This window comes from Notamacropus eugenii, chromosome 1 (assembly GCF_028372415.1).
Source record: "Notamacropus eugenii isolate mMacEug1 chromosome 1, mMacEug1.pri_v2, whole genome shotgun sequence".
NCBI lineage: Eukaryota > Metazoa > Chordata > Mammalia > Diprotodontia > Macropodidae > Notamacropus > Notamacropus eugenii.
In genome coordinates, this window is record NC_092872.1 from 304,856,683 (window position 1) to 304,879,460 (window position 22,778).

At 36.4% G+C, this 22,778-nt stretch overlaps 1 protein-coding gene across 1 annotated transcript in view; it reads left to right on the forward strand.

The window, feature by feature from the left end:
- PRKCH (protein kinase C eta) overlaps positions 1-22,778 on the forward strand; it is a 278,008-nt gene that overhangs the window by 116,150 nt on the left and 139,080 nt on the right. The window contains exon 3 of the mRNA XM_072629398.1: positions 21,077-21,227. Within this exon, the coding sequence (XP_072485499.1) occupies positions 21,077-21,227 (151 nt within the window). The remainder of the gene's footprint in view (positions 1-21,076; positions 21,228-22,778) is intronic.

A 22,778-nucleotide genomic window follows, 5' to 3' on the forward strand; every position in this document is an offset into this window, starting at 1 on the left:
ATGTGTGTGTATTTTACTAAGGAAAGAAATAAACATTGTGTTCAGTGTTGTCCCTAGAATGCAGGATCAAATTCCATTGTGACCAAAGGGGATGCATTTTAAGGTGCTTTTTTGCTTTTATTTTAAAGGAGAAAAACCAAAGAAATCTTGTTACCAAATAGGGTGAGCAGTCACACCCATTGTTATTGCTTTCAGAGCCTATGAGAAAAATTAAAATATATGTAGCAATGGATTGTAGCATTCACTGTGCAGTCTTTGACTAGTTCCAAAGGCAATTAGCAAAACTGATTTATTCTAGATAACGAAGAACTTGCCAACTGGGTAAACAAGGCATACTCTAAGAAGTCTGGGAGCAAGTTGGCTTATGTTTTAATAAGTTAAATGAAGAGGAGGTGGCAACAATTTCATGAGAAAGAATTATCTTAGAGTTTCTCATTCAGCTCTTCTGGTAGAACCAACTTGAAACAGGGATGATTCATTCTTTCTACCAAGAAGATAATATTGTTCTACTGTGTGCCTCGAACGCAGGAAGAAGACACTGAAGAAACAGTAAAGCATCATTTTCTCAATCCTGCTTTGAAAGTAGCTTTGGAAAAAACAAAAGTGAACTGGGTAGTGATTTTTTCTAGAAGTATTAATATGTGTGTATTTTCCCTTTGATTCTCTGGCTATGACAATCCTTAGTTTTAGTTGCTGTTGCTCAGTCATTTCAGTTGTGTCCAACTCTTTGTGACCCCATTTGAGGTTTTCTTGGATAAGTGTTATAGATTGGGATAAATGTTGGAGAATGACTGAAATCATATCTGGACAAGGTAGAGATATGTGAAATGGTTGTAGGACAGTTGGGTGGATTTGGAACTAATTTTATAACCAGACCCAAGGAGTGATGGTTAATGGGACAATGTCTCCACTTGGAGGGATGTCTACAGTAGTCTTTCACAAGGCTCTATCTTTGACTTAATTATGTTCATTTTTTAAAATGAAGGACTTAGATGAAAGGTTAGATGATATTTTTAAAATTTGCAGATATCATGATGCTCAGAGGGGTAGTGGCATTAACAAAAGGAATGAGATTCAGTAAGATCCCAACCAATTGGAATAGAAGACTGAATCTCATAAAATGACAGGGATAAAATGTGAAGTCCTACACTTCACATTTTTCAATGTGAAAAGAAACTATGGATTTTAACGGGCTTCAAAGCTCTATGAGTCACATCACTCCCCCTCCCTTCCAAAGCAAATGTGAACTTTATCACATTAGGAGAAAAAGTTTGTGTAACAAGGGAAATTATCATTTAGTTGTACTCAGTCTAGATAAGACAGCCATATTATATCATTTGGTAATGGTTCCCACGTTTTGAGAAAGATTAAGTCAGAGCAGGATTCAACTGTGATTGTGAGCAAAGCTCTAGCATATTCATGCCAAGATTGGTTGAAGGCAATGGTAATTATTAGCCCAAAGAACACTTTAGATCAGGGTTTCTTTACCTGGAGCCTATGTAACACACACACACACACACACACACACACACACACACACACACACACACACACACACACACTTTTTAAAAAGCTTTGTGCCCTGGATCCCTTTGGCAGTCCGGTGAAGCTTACTCAGATTTATGTTTTTAAATGCTTAGGAATGTGAAGGAAACATGATAGTTGTCATCCTGTTCAAAGGATTATCAATCGTGAGGAAGTGAGATTAGGTTTTTTCTTTGTTTTCTGCACCAGAGGTCAGGACAAGAGGCCATGAATAGAAGTTATACAGAGGCAGATTTTGGTTTCATTAAAAAAGGAATAATTTCCTGTGTGTTAGAACTGTCCAAAATAGAATGAATGGCCCAGGTAGATAATGAGTTACTCTTTACCTATGGAAGCATTTAAGTGGAAACTCGACGACCATTTGTTAGAAATGAAATCTCCATGAACATTTCCCTGTATAAACAAACAAACAGAAAGGATTGTAGATGACCTTTTGAATCTCTTTCATATAGATTTTTTTTGGGTATATATTAAATTTAATAGGGTGGTTCCAACCTTGTCATAGGTAGATATATCATCTTCTAAATTTCCTTCTGCTCCTTTCTGTGTATTTTGATAATTTCATTAACATCTGTTTTCATTATTTGTGTGTAGTATCACTGTCAGTATTACTACTTTCCCTCATATTTCCTCGCTCACCCTCAAATGAAGTTTTCCTTTGCAACAAGTCACACGAAACCAATCCATAAATTGTCCATGTCTGAAAACGTGTGTCTCATTTCATGCTTCTACTCAGTCATCTCTCTGTCGGAGAGATAAAATGATCTATTATTATTTTCTGGACTCACAACTGATAATTGAATTGACCATACTTTTTAAGTCATAGTTGTTTTCTTTTGAAATTTAAATATATAACTAGTTCTTGCAATTCTGTTCACTTCACTGTATCAAGTTATGTGTTTCCCAGTTTCTCTGAATTCAACTCTTTTGTCACTTTTTATAGCATAATACTATTCCATTATATTCATATATCATAATCTGTTAAGCCATTTTGCAATTGATGAATGCCTCCTTTGTTTTCAGATTTTTGCCAAAACAAAAATTTATGCTATACATATTTGGGGGCAGCCAAGTGGTACAGTGTATAGAGAACAAGACGCCTAACCCTCTTTGCCTGAGTTTTCTCATCTATAAAATGAGTTGGAGAAGAAAATGGCAAACTACTCTAGTATCTTTGTCAAGAAAACCCTAAATGGGGTCACAGAATTGGAAATGATTGAAATGATCCACAACAGCATACCTATTTTTGTGCATACCTTTAATTTTTTTTAGAGGTATAGCTCTAGTTGGAGTATTGTTGGGTCAAGGGATCTAGCAACTAGGGAGTATAGTTAAAAACTGCTTTGTAGAATAGGTGCACCCCACTTCATAACTCTGCCACCAAGGTATTTAGTATCATTTTCCAATGCATAGTCCCTTCAGCAACTGTATTTTTCTGGGGGTAATATGGGTGGTTATCTTTACCAATCTGATGAATGTGAGGTGGAACATCACTGTTGTTTTGATTGGCTTTTATATTACTGATGACTTGGAACTTTTTCCTTATGATTATTAATGGTTTGCTTTTTTTCTTTGAGAATTGTTTTTATATTTTTTGACCTTTTATTTATTGGAGAATGGCTCTTGTTCTCTCTATATATAATTCTTGGATCAAACATTTACAAGAGAAACTCTATGTAAATGTTTTCTCCCCATTAACTGTTTCCCTGTTAATGAATGGATGTTGTTTGTACAAATGCTTTTTAAAGTTTTATGTAATTAAAATTTATGTAATTAAAAATTTACTCTTCCCCTTCTCATAGTTGTGAAAGCACTTGTTACAGTACCTATCACAGAGTAATTGCTTAATAAATACTAGTCAACTGATTGACTGAAAGATATTCTCTTCTCTGCTTCTCTACTTTGTTTAAGATATGACCTTTTTTTTTTTTTTATCTAGGTCATATATCCATTTAGAGCTTATTGTGGTATATTGTTTCAGATGTTGGTCTAAATCTAATTTCCTCCAGATAGGTTTCCAAATGATGAGTCCTTATCTCAGTAGTAGGAGCCCTAGAGTTTATTGAATACTATTCTTCTATGTTCAGTTACTTCTAGATCTTATGTACCTAATCTATTCCATTTCCTTTTTTTTTTTTTTTAGTTAAGATGATTACTTCTTTATAGTATATTCTGAAATTTGGTATTGCTAGGGCCATTTCCTTGCTTGCTTTTTTACATTATTTTCCTTCAGATTCTTAATTTTTTTTCTTTTACATGAATTTGATAAATTTTTAAAAGCTCCCTACTAAAACTTTTTGGGTAGTTTCATTTGCGTCATTTTATTATATTGGCAGAGACCAATTATCACATTTGTGTCGTTTTATTATTTTTTATTATATTGGCACAGCCCAACCATAATTAGTATCTCTCTAATTATTTAAGACTGTCTAGAGTTCTGTAAAGAGTATTATGTAGTCATGTTGATATAATTCCTGTGTGTGTCTTGAATTTCCAAATCTGTAGTTATTTTACAATTTCTGTCTCTTCCTGCTGGATTCTAATGGAAATAAACAGAAAGGCTAATGATTTTTAATGGGTTTATTTTATATCTCACTGCTATACTGAGTTATTGTTTCATCTTTTTTTTTTAACTTCAATCTTTCAGGTGCTTTAAATGAACCATCACATTGTCAGCAAAAAGCAATAATTTTGTCTCCTCTTTGCTTAGGCTTATTCCCTCAATTTATCTTTGTCTTATTATAGCTAGCTTTTCTAGATTTATATAAAATAATAGTGATGACAGTGGATATTGTGTCTTTACCCCTTATCTTATTGGAAAAGCCTGTAGTGATCTCTTAGTTTTAGATAGAGTATATTTACCATGTTAAGGAATAATCCATTTACATATTTTAAAAGTTTTATTTTAAATAAATAAGCTTGATATTTTATTTAAAAGCCTATTTTGTGTTAATATGTTAATATAGGTTTTATTGTTATATTATATAATGTAGGTTTTATTGTTATATTTTATTATATATTAATATGGTCTGTGATGTTAATAATTTTCCTAATCTTGAACCAAATTGGTCATAGTGTGAATCTATTTAATAGGTTGCTGTGCTGTGGTCTCTCTGCTCATATTCTATCCAAAATTTTTGCATCAACGATCATTGGACATATTGATCTATACTTTTTTTTCTCTGACTTTTCTCTTTGGTTTAGGCACCAAGACCATATAAATGGAGTTTATAGGATTCATTCTTTTTTCAAATAGTTTATGTAAAATTGGAATAAAGTGTCCCTAAATGTTTCAGAAGAATTTCATCATATATGATCCTGGCATTTTTTTCAACTAGGAGTTCCTTAATTGCTTATTCAATTTCTTTTTCTGAAATTAGATTTTAAAAATTTACTATTTCTTATTACTGTTACTGTAGGTAATTTAAAATAGTCTGGTATTTTGTGTTTCAGTAAACATTCATCCATTTTATTTTTTCAAGGTTGTTAGCTTATAATTGAAAGATAAAGTTTCTAATAATTTTCTTTAGTTAGATAAATCACTTATTAAGCATGTATTTTATGCCAAATATTGTGCTAAGTGCTGGAATATAAATGCAAATAAACAAGACATTCTTCACCCTCAAAGAGCTTTTATTTCTAATGAAGAAAAACAACCACGAAGATGGATCATGCATGCAGCATCCTGTAGAAGTAGCAAGGTGTACTACGCTTAATAAGTTTATAGACAAAAGCTGATCCATCTGAGCCTAGGAACACAGGAATAGGATCCAGATTCCTAGTGGGAAGAAGATAGAGATCATGGTCCAAGTAGAAGCAGAAGTGGCATTGTGTGGAGTAGTCCTGGAAGTAGCATGAAGATCAGTGACCCCTTCGAGACAAGGCAAAAGACCTATTAGAGCCCAGGCATCTAGATGTGAAGTCCAGATAATTGATGGTGAGAAGGTGAACTACCTCCTTAGATCAGGCTCTCATTACCTCTCACCCAGATTATTGCAACAACCTTCTAATTTCCTATCTCAAGCCTGTCACTATTTCATTCCATTCTAAAAACTGCTGCCACGCATTTGACTTTCCTATCAACCTCAGTGGATTATTATTGCCTCTAGGATAAAATAGAAACTCTTGCCTGGCTTGTAAGGACCTTCACAGCTTGTGCCCAATCTACCTTTCCAGCCTCATTGGACCTTTCTCCCCCTTCCACCTCTGCATTCCATTTAAACTCTCCTTTTCACTTGTTCCTCACATGGCACTCCATCTCTGTACCTTTTCATTTGGCCACCTTCTATGCCCAGAATAAATATATTCTTCCTTTAAAATAAAACTCAAGCACTATCTTTAGCAGGAAGTCTTTCTTGATCTTCCCCAGCTGGCAGTAAGTTCCCTCCCTTCCAAACTGCCTTGTATTTAATTGCTTAGAGGCAGCTGGTGGCAGAGTGGATCAAGATCTGGGCCTTGAATCTGGAAGGCCTGACTTAAATCCAACCTCAGACATTTAGTAGCTGTGTGACCCTGCTTTGAATCAGTTTTGTCAACTGTAAAATGGAGATAATTAATAACACATACTTCATAGGGTTGTTGTGAGAATCAAATAAATTAATATTTGTAAAAAGTACTTAGCACAGTGCCTGATATGTAGTAGGCACTATATAAATGCTTATTCCCTCCTTTCTTTCCCTGCTTTTTATATATTTGTATTTATTAACTTTATATTTATGCTATATATTTTTTCCATGCACTTAATGTTTCTCCTATTAGAATGCAAATTTCTTTCAATTTCATTGTTTGTACTTATATCTTCAGTGTCTAGCATAGTGCCTGGCACTTACTTATCAGTTGTTTGATGTTTCAATTGTGTTTCTTTTAAACAACATATTATTAAACTCTACTTCCTAATCCATTCTGCTTTCCTCTTCTCTTTTATGGGTAAATTTATCACACTCATTGTAGTGCCAACATGATATTCACAGCACCTACGGGGAGCTATGAATATGCTGTCGTAATTTTGAATTGCAAAGTACAATGGACTACCCACATGGAAGACAGAACCAAAACATTTATTCATACACCAGAAAGCTGAATCCCAACACCAGAAAACCAAATCCATCATAGCAACAAAGAAATCTATACACAATAACAATGCAGAGGGTAACACCATCCCCAAGCCTTCCTCCTGCTAGGGTCTTCCCGCAAATGAGCACTCATAGCACCCTGTCTGCTTCCTCTCTCTCCCTCAGCTCTAACTGCTGTGTCCACTTTCCTCTTAGCTCTGCTCCCTTCCTGATCTACCCATTTGGGAAGCTCGTCCCATCACAGACTCATGTAACTTAGGCTTCCATGTGACTCAAGCAGGTCACATGGGCCTATTAATAGATGGAAAAGATCTGCCCATTAAGAAGCAAAAATACATTAACAATACATTCATAGTAACCGTTACGAATGTTAATTGTTTATTGTGGTCTATAACCTATTATACCTTTAGCTTTGCTTTTCTCTTTGCAAAGCAGAAGTATTTGAAAAAAAGAGAAGAAATCTGAATGCTAATATTTTACCATTGAAATGGCCCACTTTTGCCCCTCTCTTCTCCCTCTCTTCAGGCCCAGTTTTTGACTTTTGGTTCTCACTCATTCTTTCTATGATCCACTCTCTGAAATTGGAGTCTCTTGTTTGTCTTGGGATTTTTTGTTTGTTTTTTTACTTTTCCCTTCCCCAATTCTGTTCTACCTTTTAAACTCTACCCTCACCTCTCCCTGTCCCTTCCTATTTTCACTGTTGAGTTTGATATATTTCTGCTCAAAGCTCATTGTAGTATATATGTGTGTAGATGTAGATGTGCATATCAACATGTCATTCCTCCTGCGTCTTGTTCAGTTAAACTGGAGGTTCATAAGGTGCCTGTTTCCCATCCCTTCCTCCATATTTGTTTACTACTGGGACTCTTACCCCTTGACTTCTTTGAGGACCAAGAACAAGACAATGTAGAGAAGACAGGTAGAAAACAAAATTCCTGACAATGGAAGTAAAGAGAATAGACCCCAAGTTAGAATGGGATTTGGCTGCTTTGGAAGTTATTCTTTCTTATTGTTCAGTCATTTTCAGTCATGTCCAATTCTTTGTGACCCCATTTTGAGTTTTCTTGGCAAGGATACTGGAGTGATTTGCCATTTCCTCCTGTAACTCATTTTGCAGATGAGGAAACTGAGGCAAACAGGGTTAAGTGACAATTTGAACTCATGGAGTTGAGTCTTCCTGACCCCAGGCCGAGTACCCTATCCACTTCACCACATTCCCACCCCAAAATTATTCCTATTAGAAGCCAAAATGAGTTAGACTGAGAGCCTCAACAAGAAAAAAAATCACTTGGTCTTGAAGTAGAAGTGGAAAGATAAGCATAATGGGATAAACATGACTTCAAAGGTTCCTGACAACTACAGTAGGAAAATGGAAGCAGGGAGGGAACACCTAAACAAGTCTTTTGAATTTTGAACCTGTGCCTCTCTCAAAAGCTTGAGATCATAGGTCGTGAATTACCTTAGCTGAATTCTCACGTTGCCCTCATTTATATGAGTCTCTGAAATCACTGTTCATGACTGATTACAGGGGAAGGGTGCAAAGAAGGGATACCAAAGAGAAAAAAGAGAAAGCAGAAAAGACTGTGGTCCTGCATTGCTTTTGGACTTCTTCGGATCTCTCCATCATGCCCTTCCTCCCCAGAAAACTCGTCACTGGGAAATATCATTATACTGCAAGATTAAATCTGCCTGATGCTCACATTTTATCAATAACCTCTGCCATTTTGATTAAACCCTTTGACTAGAGGGCAAGGTCATGCATTCCAAGGCCACCATTTAATGAAGGTAGTCAGTAAAGTTTTTATCCTGATTTTCCACCAACTACACCAATTTTGGATTTCTTTGGAATTCTCCATCAATCCCTCCCAGCTCCCAACCTCCACCACTATTATAAATTTTTTGAATATAGGAATTGTTTTTGTTTTTATTTATATTCACAGAGCCTAGCACAGTACCTAACAAATAGTAGGTGCTTAATAAATGTTTGTCGACCGACAGACTTTCAGAGGTTATGATTTTTGGATGAAGAGATGTTTCACTTTATTGTCCTTGGACAGTGTAAGTTCAACCCTGAAATCTGATAGTAGTGAAACAGACCTGATGGTAAGATATTCCATTCTGTCCAGGAGTGAGGGATATTATTAATAATAAGCAGCATTTACACAGTGCTTTAAGGTTTGCAAAACAAACCTTAAAGATATCATTTTATCTTCGTAACAACCCTGGGAGGCAGGTGCTATTATTATCCCCATTTTACATATGAGGAAACTGAGGCATACAGAGGTTGAGTGACCTGCCAGGGTCACACAGCTAGTAAGTATCTGAGGCTGAATTTGAGGTCAGGTCTTCCTGACTCCAAGTCTAGCAGGCTAATTGCTATTATTAGTATCAATAACAGTTTGTAATTTATTCAAAAGCTTCCTAATTGCTATTACAAAAAATTATTCATCTAATAGCAATACACTGACATTTTTCTGTGTATGTATATAATTTTTAGAGTTCACAAAGCCTCTGCTTTGGACTGTATTAGTTTACTTTGTCACAAGTGCCATCTTATTCCAGTAACAACTTCACACTTCATCAGAAATATTCAGAAATTTGATTTCTCCATCAAGGATCATGCATCTGGTTCTGAGCATTGTCTCGGACTTCTCCACTTCTCAAACGAGGGGTTCTAAGTTGGGAAGTTTAGAGATCATTAAAAGTCTGCATTTCCAACTGATATAAGCAAGTCTTAAAGATCTAGTAGAATCTTTAGGTACACAGGTACCAGGCTCTTATTTAGGTTCTGAAGACATAACATTGAAGGCTGCAAAATTAAGTTCTTGTGGATAATATCAGCGTTTATGCATTTGATTAAAAAGGTAAAAATCTTCTACTTCAGGTAAAGTTTCTTCAGTTTAGAAGTTAAGCTTGCGGTTTTTAGGGACTATTCTTTTTTCACAGAGACTATAATTATTTCACTTGGAAATACTAAACCGATTACCTCCTACATATCATTTCATTCCATGACTTGCCTTTTGGTTGAATGCAGCACTTAAGCTTTGCTATGTAATGCCTTAAATGAACAGTAAAAAGCTGTATTCTGGATATTTTGGCGAGCTGATGATAAACAGTTTAGGTGATGGACTGAATGTTCTGTTTCTCATCGAGATCTATGACACAGGTTTATAAGAGATGAGAAACCTTAATTCAAGAGCTCAGCCTGGATTATTCATAGTCATAGGAAAGGGACAGGAAGGATGATAAAATGGATAACATTTTTACCCAGAAGTTTCAACTTCTCCCCTGCCAAACCTTTAACTAGAGTTGCTTATGGAGTAGCAAACTTACTTATTTAATTTTTTTCATCTTTTATTTTCTTTCTTGGTTAAAAGGGAAAAAGGCAAGTTGCGAAAGACACATGTTGGATTTGTCCCTTGAATAAATAGCAGAGTTTGTATAAAGCAGATGAAATTCACCGAAAGGAAGCTGTCTCCTTTAGTTCATTATATTGATGTTTTCCCTAGAACAGAAATAATTGGCTAGAGGCCAAAACACCATTAGTTTTACAGGAAATCTGGTTGTACAGTGAAGCAAGTTTTTTTTCTTCCAGAAAGGGCATTTTCAAGTCCATTTTGAATTTATATATAAATATACAATCATGTAATAGCTTTGAAAGTGGTTCGTACTAAGATCAAATGAGCATCTTAAACAAACACCAGCACTCACGTTCTATTGCTGACGCTGTTTGTAGTAGAAGTGAACGTTTATGCAACATATAACCTTTTTGCCTAGTAGGCCTGAATTTTTCTAGTAACACAGGAAAAAAATAACCAAGAGAATTTAAATAAACAGGAGAGAGGAGGTAGGGTTCTTTGAGATTTTAAGCAGGAAACATGTGTGTCTTGAAAAAGATGTCAGTTGGACAGGTTGTTTGTGTAGGGATATTATTAGGGAGAAAAGTGAACTTGAGGCTGGAAGTAAAGCCCTGGTGCTGAGTGAAACCTGGGGCACTGAGATGGGCTGTTTTGTTCTAAAACAAAAAAGGATACCCTCCTCCCTTTGTGGGAAAACTGATTTCTCAAAACTGTTTTACCCTCCTTCTAAGTTACTACTGATATGCATTTGCTCCAAAAAAATATGTTTACGTGCTTACTGTATGTGAACAGTTCTGTGCTGGGAAGAAGGGGCAACCTTTGGGAGTCACAGAGATAGAGACCTGCCTGTCTCTGCTTTCATGCAACTAGTCATTTCATTTATTTTAATATTTTTTAAAAATATTATTAACCAACATCTATCTCTATAAGCTTTGCACAAAGCTCCTATTAGCCCAGGGGTGGGGAACCTGTGGCCTTGAGGCCATGTGTGGCCTTCTAGGTCCTCTGGTGCCACCTTTCAACTGGCAAATCCTTTTATTAAGGGGATTTGTTCGTGAAGTTTAGGTTCAGTCAAAGGGCCCCACTTGAGGACCTAGAGGGCCACATGAGGCCTTGAGGCCGCGGATTCTCCACCCCTGTATTAGCCTATTTGTCCTTACAACAAACTAGTGGGGTAGGACCCAGAGGTGTTATTATTTCCATTTTACAGATGAGGAAGCAAGAACTCAAAGAGGGCAACTTACTCATGATCATAGACTCTAGTAATTGTCAGGGGCATGATCTGAACGCACATCTCTGTACTTCATGCCAATTTCTTCCCTCTTTTTTCCCCCCTGAAATCGTCATTAATGTTTTTTCGTGTGGACAGATCATTTTAATATTTATTATAACCAAAACGCAGTTTAATAACTTTTAAAAGATAACCATTTAATTGTTAGATATTCATTTCATTGGCTGCTAAATGTGGACTTAGAGAGCATGCCAGATTCCAGGTCTGTTCTTTGTGGTAAATAGAAGTTCAAAAGGTTATCCAAAGGAAGTGAGAAACTGAGTTCTCTTTCTTCAGCTATATATATTATAAAGCATGTTGTAAACAAGAAGGTTATATGATTCCTGTCATGGGCTGGGAGTTCTTTATAAAGTCAGGTAGCTTTCTTGCCAACAAGGAAACTTCTTTTATAAATAACATTACCATATTTAGAAGGCTCATGTTTATTCAGTCAGTCAACAAGCATTTACTAAGCTTTCACCAAGTGCTGGGCACTGTGCGTAGTGTTATCATATGCAAACTTTTGTAAATTTTCAGATAACTTCTTGGGTTACGAGCTTGTCACCCTGAAATGTAATCAGAATAGGAGGGGGAGGAGGAGCTTGCTGAATGAAATGGAGTCTTAAGGTTATAATCTCCTTTTTGTTCCATTGGATGAGAGAAAATTAATGCTTCTTAATTGAAAAAAAAATTTTTTTAAAAGAATTATGTCCTTAAATTAAAATTAAATTAGAATTAACATTTGTTTATAAAGTTGAGTCCTGTGACCCAGTTCTTGTGAAACAAGGTAATACTGATTCATTGATTCCCATCTAAGTGGCCTCTAAAGTCCCTTCCAGCTCTAAATGTAGGATCCTATGATCCTGTATGATCAGCTAGGTGGCACAGTGGATAAAGTGCTGGGCCTGGAGTCTGGAAAACTTATCTTCCTGAGTTCAAATCTGATCTCAGATACTTACTAGCTGTGTGACCCCCTCCCCAGGGCAAGTTACTTAACCCTGTTTGTCTCAGTTTCCTCATCTGTGAAATGAGCTAGAGAAGGAAATGGCAAATCACTCCAATATCAGCCAAGAAAACCTCAAATGGGGTCCCCAAGAGTCAGACCTGACTGAACCAACTGAATAATAACAAGGATAACTGGCTAGCCAGGTTTAGGCAGTGGTTACTACTTGGCTTGAGCAGGTGTCATATATAAAGTCAGTCACATTCAGTGACTTCGCCCTATTCTGTAATTCTCTGTCTCCTGGATTTAGTAAAGCTTTTCTTCAAGCTCCTATTCATGTAGAGATGTTGTAGTGTCATGGACTAGCTGCAGCATAATTAGGTGGTTTTAGCACTGGCAGGATGAACAGACAAAGTAGTTGTTGTTTTGAGTTTTTTTAATTATTCTGGGCTTAAACATTCCCCCAAAAGAGCATTTCTCTACACACAGAACACATACAAAAAAAAAGGTTTCCATGTGAAAAGGAATTGGGTTCAGAGATGGAATATAATTTGAAATTCTTCCTTCTCATCCTCTTCCATTTTTGGTCAAGGCCTCAGATTATCCAAAGACAGTCTATTCATTCTGCTGTCTTTCTCCAGATCTCCTGACATCATATGAATACAAGTGGAGCATACTAGTTGTCCATCAGTTACCCTTGCTTTTGGGCATGGCTGACCTATCTTCTCTATTCCTACATCTCTCTTGATGGTATCTTTTGTGTCATCATTTGTTAATTTGTTGATTACATATCGCAGCCTATTTACACTCAACATGCCCCTCTATTGTCCTTTGGGTAATCTACTTCTTTAGAAACTCAAGTATTGTTAATGAAGGAATACTGGTGTTAAAAAGATGAACCTTTATTCCAAGGAGAACCTTGGCTTCATCAAAAGCATGGAGCAAGTTGCCAAATGCAATTCTGCCCACTCTCCTCTTCCTGTTCAATTCTAGGTTCAGCTAATCATCCATCTACAGCGTGTACTAGTGCTTTCAAGGCCAGTTACCTTGCTTCTACTTAATATGTGTTTGTATACAGAGTCAATTCTCTACTTTTGTAGGGGTCATATTCTTAGAAAACGTTGTGAAAGTCAAAATGTTGATACATTGAACCTATAGAAAATAGGTCCCCATGATCACCAAAAACTAATATTTCCCTAGATATTGCCAAAAATATATTTTTCTTCATACAATTCTTTTTAACAAAACGTTAACTCTGATAATGTACACTTTTCCTAACACTAACCATGAAATAGCCCATAAAATACAGTACACAAAATAAAATTGATAACATGCAAAACATTTTTTCTCACTAGTAATTCCCTAGAATTCTGTGACCTTTTGTGCTAAAATTGCAATTTTAAAAAATTGATTTCAGACAATATTCACTTTTCACGAAATCTACAGTACCATAAATACTGTATAGCAAAGAAAAAGCTAAAACATTTTTCATCCTGAATCTTTCCTTCTGCTGTGTCAGATGTCAGTGTGAGGGCATTATACTGTATATTATACTACTGTAAACCTCCCTGCCTTGGCCACCCTCTGAAAACCAAGGGAGATATTGCTGAGACTTTAGTCCCTGCTGTTGGAAGATGCTGAGACTGAGTTTCAACATCACCCTAGTGCCCAAAGGACTTGGACTTCACTTTGGAGGTATAATTACTACACACAACTTGAGTTTTACAGACAAAGAATGAAAATATGCAATGAATGCTCTGGGAGCTCTTTACAGTGGTGTAGACCAAGTGATATAGACCAACAAGACCAGTGAAACGCCTTCTAGGGTACTAGCCGCTCCACAAACTTGCATGCATCATGCCTCTCATTTTTTCTCTACTGTGTTTAGATATGAATGTGCAGTTACCAACACAAAAGTGAACATGAGGTTGCTAATAAAATCACACAAATGCTTGAAGTCATGAAAGATAAATGCATGACTATTATGGAATGACTTTGTATGTAAATTTATGTATACACATAGTACATACACGTATACATACATATGTTGTTTTTTCAACTAGAATAAGCTCCTTGTAGACAGGGATTGTTTCACTTTTATCATTGTATTCCAAGGACCTACTAGCACAGTGCCTGGCACCTATTAGGTGTTTGTGCATTAAATGCTTATTGATTGACTGTTGGCTAATGGCAAAATATCCTAGAACTATCTAAATATATAATCTAAAGAATGTGACACTTTGAATTCAAGCAGATTTCAGCAAGATATATTCAGAGCATGAAGCAACTAGGACTTTTTTTGCTTGATTTTTAAGAAGAAATTTAAGCTAGTCTACGAAGGCCTGCATTAATCGAAGGGTGTTATGAGTATAAGATTATGTTGCTGCCACAGAAACTTTCCTCTGCAACTTAGATATTTTCTGTGGCCTTAATACTATTTTCTGAATATCGTTGGGAAACATAAGCTCAAAATCAAGTTTTGGATGGAATTCTGAATTTGATTTCAAAATTATCAATGGCTTGTAATAACCAGTTCCTAGTGAGGGACACAAGTAGCCAGCACATACAGCATCTTGAGATTGGAATGTGGCCTCATATAAGCTCTTCATACCAATTGATTTTCCTGTTTACCTATTGCTCTAAGTATACTTTGGGTACAAAAGTTGAAATACCAGTTTCAGCCACAAAACAAGTCGGATTGTGATGTCATGTACTTGAGAGAAATGTGATCTAACCAATTTTTCAAGTCCTATTGGGTTTGACACAACAGAATTAAATATTTAGTTTTCTTAACTCTGACCTAAATGAGTGGTATAAACAATGAGGATACTGCCCACTGTGATCCACAGAGGAGCTGAAGAATCAGTGCCAGGGACCAGAATGCATTTCTAGGGCCATTTTTTTCTGTTCTGTTCATACTTTTTAATACGTAACCTTTCTTTCATTTGAATAAATTTGAACTACATTTAAGGCTAAGGAATATTATCATGTAAGATGTTTCCATATTTGTTTCATTTTTTAAATGAAAGACAATCATGGAAAATAGTATAAAATAGTATAGTAGTATAAAGTATATATAGTATAAAATAGTACAAAAAAAAGAAAGTCTTTGAAAATTTTATACTAACTTTCAAAGATCCTTCTCTAAAGATCTGCTCCACCGCATGATCATGGCATAGAGATGATTTAATTTTCAATGTTCTAACATGGGTTTTTAATAATAGCTGGCATTCACATGGCACTCCAAGGCTTCCAGAAGGTTTTACAAATATTATCTCATTTGATTCTCACAATGACCCCCTCGAGAAAGTGCTATTATTATTTCAATTTTACACAAAAGGAAGCCAAGACTGAGAGATGTTTAGTGACTTGCTGTATAGCTGGTAAGTGTCTGAGGCTGGATTTGAACTCAAGTTTTCTAACAATCCCTCAGGCTCACAATCTAGGAACCGTCTTGGTTTCTTTACTGTCTCTCAGTCATATCCAAGCTGTGGACAAGGTCTGTTGGTTTCCTCTTTTCAGTGCCTCTCATACATTCCCCTTTTCTATCCTCTGACACTGTCACTTCTCTGAAGCAGGCCCTCATCACCGCATACCTGGATTATTGCAGTAGCTTGCTGGGCTTTCTTCCTGCCTGAGTCTCTCCCTGCTCCAATCCATCCAGCCTCTAATGTGATTTTCCTAAAGCACAGATCCCACCATGTCATACCCCAGCCATCCCCACTCAGTAAACTCCATTGGTTCCCTATGACCTCCAGGATCAAATAAAAAATAAATGCTCTATTTGGCATTCAAAGACCTTCATAAACTTCCCCAACATATGCTCTTTGATCCAGTGACACTAGCCTCCTTGCTGTTCCACAAAGAAGACTCTCTATCTCTTGCCTCCAAGTATTTTCTCTGTCTGCCGCCCATGCCTGGAATGCCCTCCATCCTTTAGTAAGACTGTTGACCTCCCTCTTCCTTTAAATCTCAATTAAAATCCCACCTTCTACAGGAAACCTTTCCCAACCCCTCTTAATTCCAATGCCTTCCCTCTGTTTATTTATCCTGTATGTAGCTTACTATATATGTATATACATACAAATATAAAATTATTTGCATGTTGTCTTCCCCATTAGATTGTAATTCTTGAGCGCAAGGTCTGTCTTTTGCCTCTTTTTGCATCTCTAGCACTTAGCACAGGACCTGACCCATAGTAGGTACTTAATAAATGTTGATTGATTGATCCAAGGGCAGTCACCTTTCTGTCAATATGGGAGCCAAGAACAACACGTTGAGAAGTATCGCAGTGCCCCTGTTAGGTATCCAGTGGGAGGCAACTGAGTTCTCAGACATCTTTTCTGACCTTCCTTACAGAAAACCCATGTGGGAAGAGAGCAAAGAAAAAAAAAATCTTCAAGTTCACTGCAAAATGATAGAAGATTGCTGTTTTGCATGCAACTGCAGCAGTAGCTTTCCCCGCTCAAAAAATAAAAGGAGTTTTGCAACAGCTGGAACAGCCCATAGACTGATTTTGTAGGCTGGATTTTTAGTCAGCCACTGCTACCACTCAATGTCTGGCAAAGGACAGAGCTGACTGATAGCGTGGCAGCTGCCACACTTTGACTAAATGTTGCTCCAGAGACTAGAAGGCACCTCTGTGTGCATGTGCCCCTGTCCTACAATATATTGCTGTAGCTGTCACAGGATCCAAAGGAATAGACTCGCATTGTGGGAGGGGGCTGGTGCTGCTGCTAATTATACAACATGGGAAGCAGACATGGATGCTGCTGGTGACTCAGGCTATTTTGTTCCCATTTTACCCTTTCTTCGTGCCCTAGATGTTTGAACTGTAGGCAAGTTGCTTCATATATTTTCTGGGGATAGATGAGACAGGGGATTGAACTATATACCCTTTAGATATATTGTAGATTCTAGACAGCTGGACCTAGTATACTTCAGTGTTCCTGCCTCAGTCATTGGTAAGAGGCCTCGTGGTGTAGTGGCTAGAGTTCTGGTGGGGAGGCGAGGACAATTGCATTTGAAGACCACTTAACACACTAATTAGCTGTGTCTCTGGGCAAAACATTCAAGCTGTCCAAGCTTAATAAAAGTCCTTCATCTAGAAAATGGGAAGAATGATAGCACTAACCTACAGGTTTATTTTGAAGGTCAAAGGAGACAATGTAAGGAGCTTTGCAGATCCAGTATAAAAACCAGTTATTATTTTTGTTACTATCATCACAAACATCATTATTGTTTCATTCTCATCCTTTTCATGACATTCAAATAGAAATGGTTCTAAGACAAGTTGCTGTCCTCCAGTTGTTCTTTTATATTTAATGTTCTATTTGCTGTTCCACAAATGGGCAAAATCACTGGTTTTTGTAACTAAATAAAAATATTAGGATATAAATGCATCCTCTATAGTCTCACTGAATGCTTCTTTGATATAACTCTAATAATAAGGAAGATTAACAGGGAAGACATGTTGCTTATTCTGTTCCCACATGATTTTGATGTCCTTTGTTAAATGTCTGTATTTAAATTTTTTTCTTTCCATTGAAGCTTAAAGATTGTGAGTATTTGGCATGGTAAAATGTTAAAATATTTATTGTTCTTGAAGTTGTTGAATGGGAGAAAATCTTTATCACATTTCTCTGATGGGATTGGTATCTAAGACATATAAATGATTAACAGATATGTAGATAGATAAATATCTATGTGTCTATGGATACATAGATATATGACTCAAAACCAATACCCAATAGAAAAGTGGTTGAAGTATATGAACAAATGGTTCTCAAAAGAATTGTGAATTCTTAACAGTGTGAAAGAATGCCCCACATCACCACTACTAAGAGAAGTGTCAATCAAAACAACTGAGGTGTCACTTTACACAATGGAAATTTACAAAAATGACAGAAGAGAAGACATGGAAAGAGAAGAACACTAGTGCATTGTTGGTACAGTTAGTAGTGGAACCATTTTTGAAAGCAATTTGGAATTATGCAAATAAAGTGACTGATATGTCCAAACTCTTTGATGCAGAGACTCCACTGTTAGGCATATATCATAAAGAGGCTATAGATAAGAAGAAAGCCTATATGTGTGTGTGTTTGTGTATGTATACATATATATGTATGTATGTGTGTATGTGTGTGCGTATATATATACATATACCAAGATATTTATAGCAGAAATTTTGACAATAGCGGAGAATTGGAAACTAAATAGATGTCTGTAAGTTGGAGAATGGCTTAACAAATAGGTGAAAAGTATTACTCTTAAGTTTTTATGCATCAGTATTCTGTTTAGGCAAGTCTGTGATAATGGGCAGTTTTGAGTACAGTTTATTGACTGGCTAGGGTGTTTTGAGATCTGTAATATCACAGTATTGGATTTTGTTGCCTGTCATTCTGTGGAAAGATTTCTCAACCTTCTGATATGTAATTCTAGTCACCAGGTCACATGCTGATAGGTATTTGGTAAGTGCTGCTAAATTGTTAAATCCTGAAGCATACTGTTACACAGTTTGTATCATCGTACCAAATACTCATTATCTTCTATGCATAATCTACTTTGATTAATAAATTCAGGATTCTTAGGATATAGATAGCTATTTTCTATAATTTCTGGTATTAATGACCTGGTTCTGAATTGCCATCATGATTCCTTTCATTTTCATAAACAAACCACATGACAGCCACATGTTTGCACCTGAAATATTATTGAGTTCACATAGCTTCCACGCTTTTGAATTCTTTCATTTCATAGTCATTTCATAGACATTTATAGTTACTTTGAAATCCATTGGCTTATACCTTTTATCATCCTTTGGTTTCACTCAGGGGTTATGTCTGCTTATTCAAAATGTATTTCTGTAGCTTTGTTGTGGTCTCAGAGTAGCTGTCTATATCTATAACTACATTCTTCCTGAAGTGTTCATCTTTTTATAGCTGATATATATATATATATATATATATATATACACACACACACACATATATGTATGTGTATGTATGTGTATATATATTTACATACATATATACAATATTTACTATAGCTATAGGATGTTGGGTTCTATGGATTGTTAATATTTTGTGAGTTTTTGTTAGAATTTTTTTTTAATCTGTTAGAGTCTGTTTTACTAATCTAAATGTCTTCATTAAGACTAGCGTTGAGTCAGTGTTCATTAGTTCAGTGTCTTCTTCGTATTCAGCTTTGATTTCTCTAAATATATTCAACTGCAGTCTTTCCCTTAATATCTCTATGCTCCAAATGTCTTATCTAGAACATGGGTTCATCATGATCTCTTGACATCAAGCTCAAAACCTTCAATCTCTCTCTTTCCTTGGTGTACATTAAGAATTTTATACTTAGCAAGTCCAAATGACATGTTAATATATCATTGGAGAAGGAGTCCATGAGATGACATTAATGAACATTTTTAGTGTACTTTTTTCAGTGAAGTCATAAAACTTGATGTTACCTATTTAAATCAGTTGGTTCAACTCTTTTAATTGGAAAGCCATCAGTAATTCTATTTAGGAGAGATGATGATGTATTTAAGGTTATGCAGAATTACAATGGGCTTAAGCTTTCTCCCTGAAAAATATGATATTTTATATGAATTGGCCTTGATAGTGCTGTGTTAATGTCATCTTTTAAAAGTAAACAGTTTACCATGTGGATGTCAAATATACTGGCATTATTACTATATGTGGGTCTGTATTACATGTTTGTCATTCATAAAGAAGTCATGAGTAGAGAATTGAGTTAGAAACACAAGAATAATCAATAAAGGCAGTGTAAAGGGTACAGTGTTTTAGGGCAGCTTGTTCAGTAATTTTCAAGTACACAGTTATTCTTTATATGTATGGAATTTTTTGACACACTTTTTTTTTGCTCCTAAGTCAGTGTCTTATTTGTTGTAAGCATTTATAGATTTTTTTTTTTTATGGTACAGGCTCTGAGTGTCAGTCAGTCAATAAACTTTGTATAAATTACATAAACATGTAATTAGCCTATATTTGGAGAGATCACTGGTATTTTCATCTTTGGTAATAGATACTTTCTGTTAGGAGAAGCTAGGTGGTGCAGTGGATAGAGCACCAGTGCAGGAGTCAGGAGGATCTGAGTTCAAATCTCACCTCAGACACTTGACACTCACTAGCTGTGTGACCTTGGGCAAGTCACTTAACCCCAATTGCCTCATCCTGGATCATCTCTAGTCATCCTGATGAATGTCTGGTCACTGGATTCAGATGACTCTGGAGGAGAGGTGAGGCTGGTGACCTGCACAGCCCTCCCTCACTCAAAACAAAGTCAAGTGCAAGTCATGTCACTATTTCTCTGATGGCATGGTCTTCTTCAGCAACAAAGGACGAACCCACACACACATTTTCTGTTAAGAAAGGAGAGATCAGGCTTACCTCTAAGAGGAAGCTGGTAAAGTGCCTTGTTAATAATTAATGCACCACTGTGAGGCATTTGAGGAGATAATAGTGGATCTTATCTGTCCTGGCCACTTTTCAGGTTTGTAGAGAAGCTAGAATTTCAGTCACCTCCTTTGACATAACTAATCTTTCATTATTATTGTTGTTTTTAGGGTCGTTCATGTATTTATTAGTGTGGTTCACGATATCTTGCTTTGAAGATCAACACCCAACAACAAATTTTGTTATATTGTGACTGTCACAAATGATTAGTGCCATTATGGAGAGATAGCTGTAGAGTCATAAATATAAATTATTGCAGTTCAGTAACAAAGGAAACACTGTGTTTTTTAATCTTAAAGAATGACATGCATTTTTATAAATTCAAAATAGTTTGTAATTCATATGCAACTTTGCAAATCCATCGTTACGTATTTCTTTTCCTCATTCATCTTCCCAATGTACAGCAACTCTCCAGAGAGACAGAATCTTCAAACATTTTACTCGGAAGCGCCAAAGAGCTATGCGAAGACGAGTTCATCAAATTAATGGGCATAAGTTTATGGCAACATATCTGAGACAACCTACCTACTGTTCACATTGCAAGGAGTTTATATGGTATGATTCCTCCACTGCCTCCTCTGTACCTTTTTCCTTATCAGTTCTGACTTTATAGAACCAACTCTTTATTCTGCTTGTGTAATACAAGGATAGAATGGTTAATTTAGGAGTTTTTTTTTAGTAACCTGGGAATTTCATTTTCGTCAATAGTGTCAAACTTGTACTCTCAAACCTTTTACCAGAGCTGCAAACAAGTATCAAAATTCCCTGATGTAAGTCCCTTCTTCTTTTCCCTCTTCTATTTTTCTTCCTTCTCCCTCTTTCCCTTTCTCTCTTCTTCTCTCCCTCCCTCTCTTCCTCCCTCTCTTCCTTCCTTCCTCCTTCCTTCCTTCCTTCCTTCCTTCCTTCCTTCCTTCCTTCCTTCCTTCCTTGCTTCCCTGGAAATACAGCCAGTATTGATTAACATGGAAGCTTTGACCCATTTGGTTTTCCTCACCTGGGTTTGTTGACTCTTAGGCAGCCTAGTCACCCTAGGCTCCCAGGGTCTCATCATATTGGTGCTAGACTTATTGTATATATCTTTTTGGCTTTAACCAAGGGATATACTGAAAATTTTCAGTGTGAGAGCATTTATACCTTGAAAATTCATAAATGTCACATATCATGGCTTGGTTTATTGTTTTGTTGATTGTTTAAAAAAACTTAAGAAAATGATGGAGAAAATGTTAAAGAAGATAAAACTTAAAGTATATTGCTCCTACTTTTGTCTTTTGGAGAGAGTTGTTAACATTTACCAGCACACCTTTGCATCCTACTGCAGCTCAGAACTCCTGAGCTCAAGTCATCCACCAGCCTCATCCTACCTAGCAGTAGGGACTACAGGGGTATGTTTCATGTATTCTTCTTTCTTTTCCTTTTCTCTGCGGGAGATGCTATTATATCATAAGATGGATAGAAAGCAAGTGATCAGAAGTGAGAGAGAGGAAAAGAAGCAAAGGGCCTGGATTATCTACAAGTTGGATAATCAGATCCTGAGTAATTAGGAGTTGACAATTTCTTAATGTGAATTTGTAGGTATGTATTGAATTCTATGAGTACTTCTTCATTGATATAGTAGGCAAAAGGAATTATGGTTGTTTTTTTTTTACTTCATTTCGTGATACAAAGCCAGCCTCAGAGTCAAGAATACCTGGGCCCAAGTCTCATCTCTGACATACTGCAAGCTTCATGACCCTGGGAACATGACTTAACCTCTCAACGCAATTTTAAGACAATTAAGTTGTAGAGGGAGCTTCCGTGGTCTATGTAACTTAACCTCCATCAACAATCATCCTCTAATCTCCAGTTTTGGTATCTCTGTTTAGAGGTAAAAGGATTATTATTACCTCCAGGAAGCCATCACCACTCATCATAGCTCAAGGGTGTTTAGAAAGCAAGTCTGCCTTGTAAATCAGCTGAGCTCATAGAAAACTCTTTTAGTGAGCTACTGCATTATAAACACAGGCATAGAAAGTATAATGAGATAGAGAGAGAGGAAGAGGGAGAGGGAGAGGGAGAGGGAGAGGGAGAGGGAGAGGGAGAGGGAGAGGGAGAGGGAGAGAGAGAGAG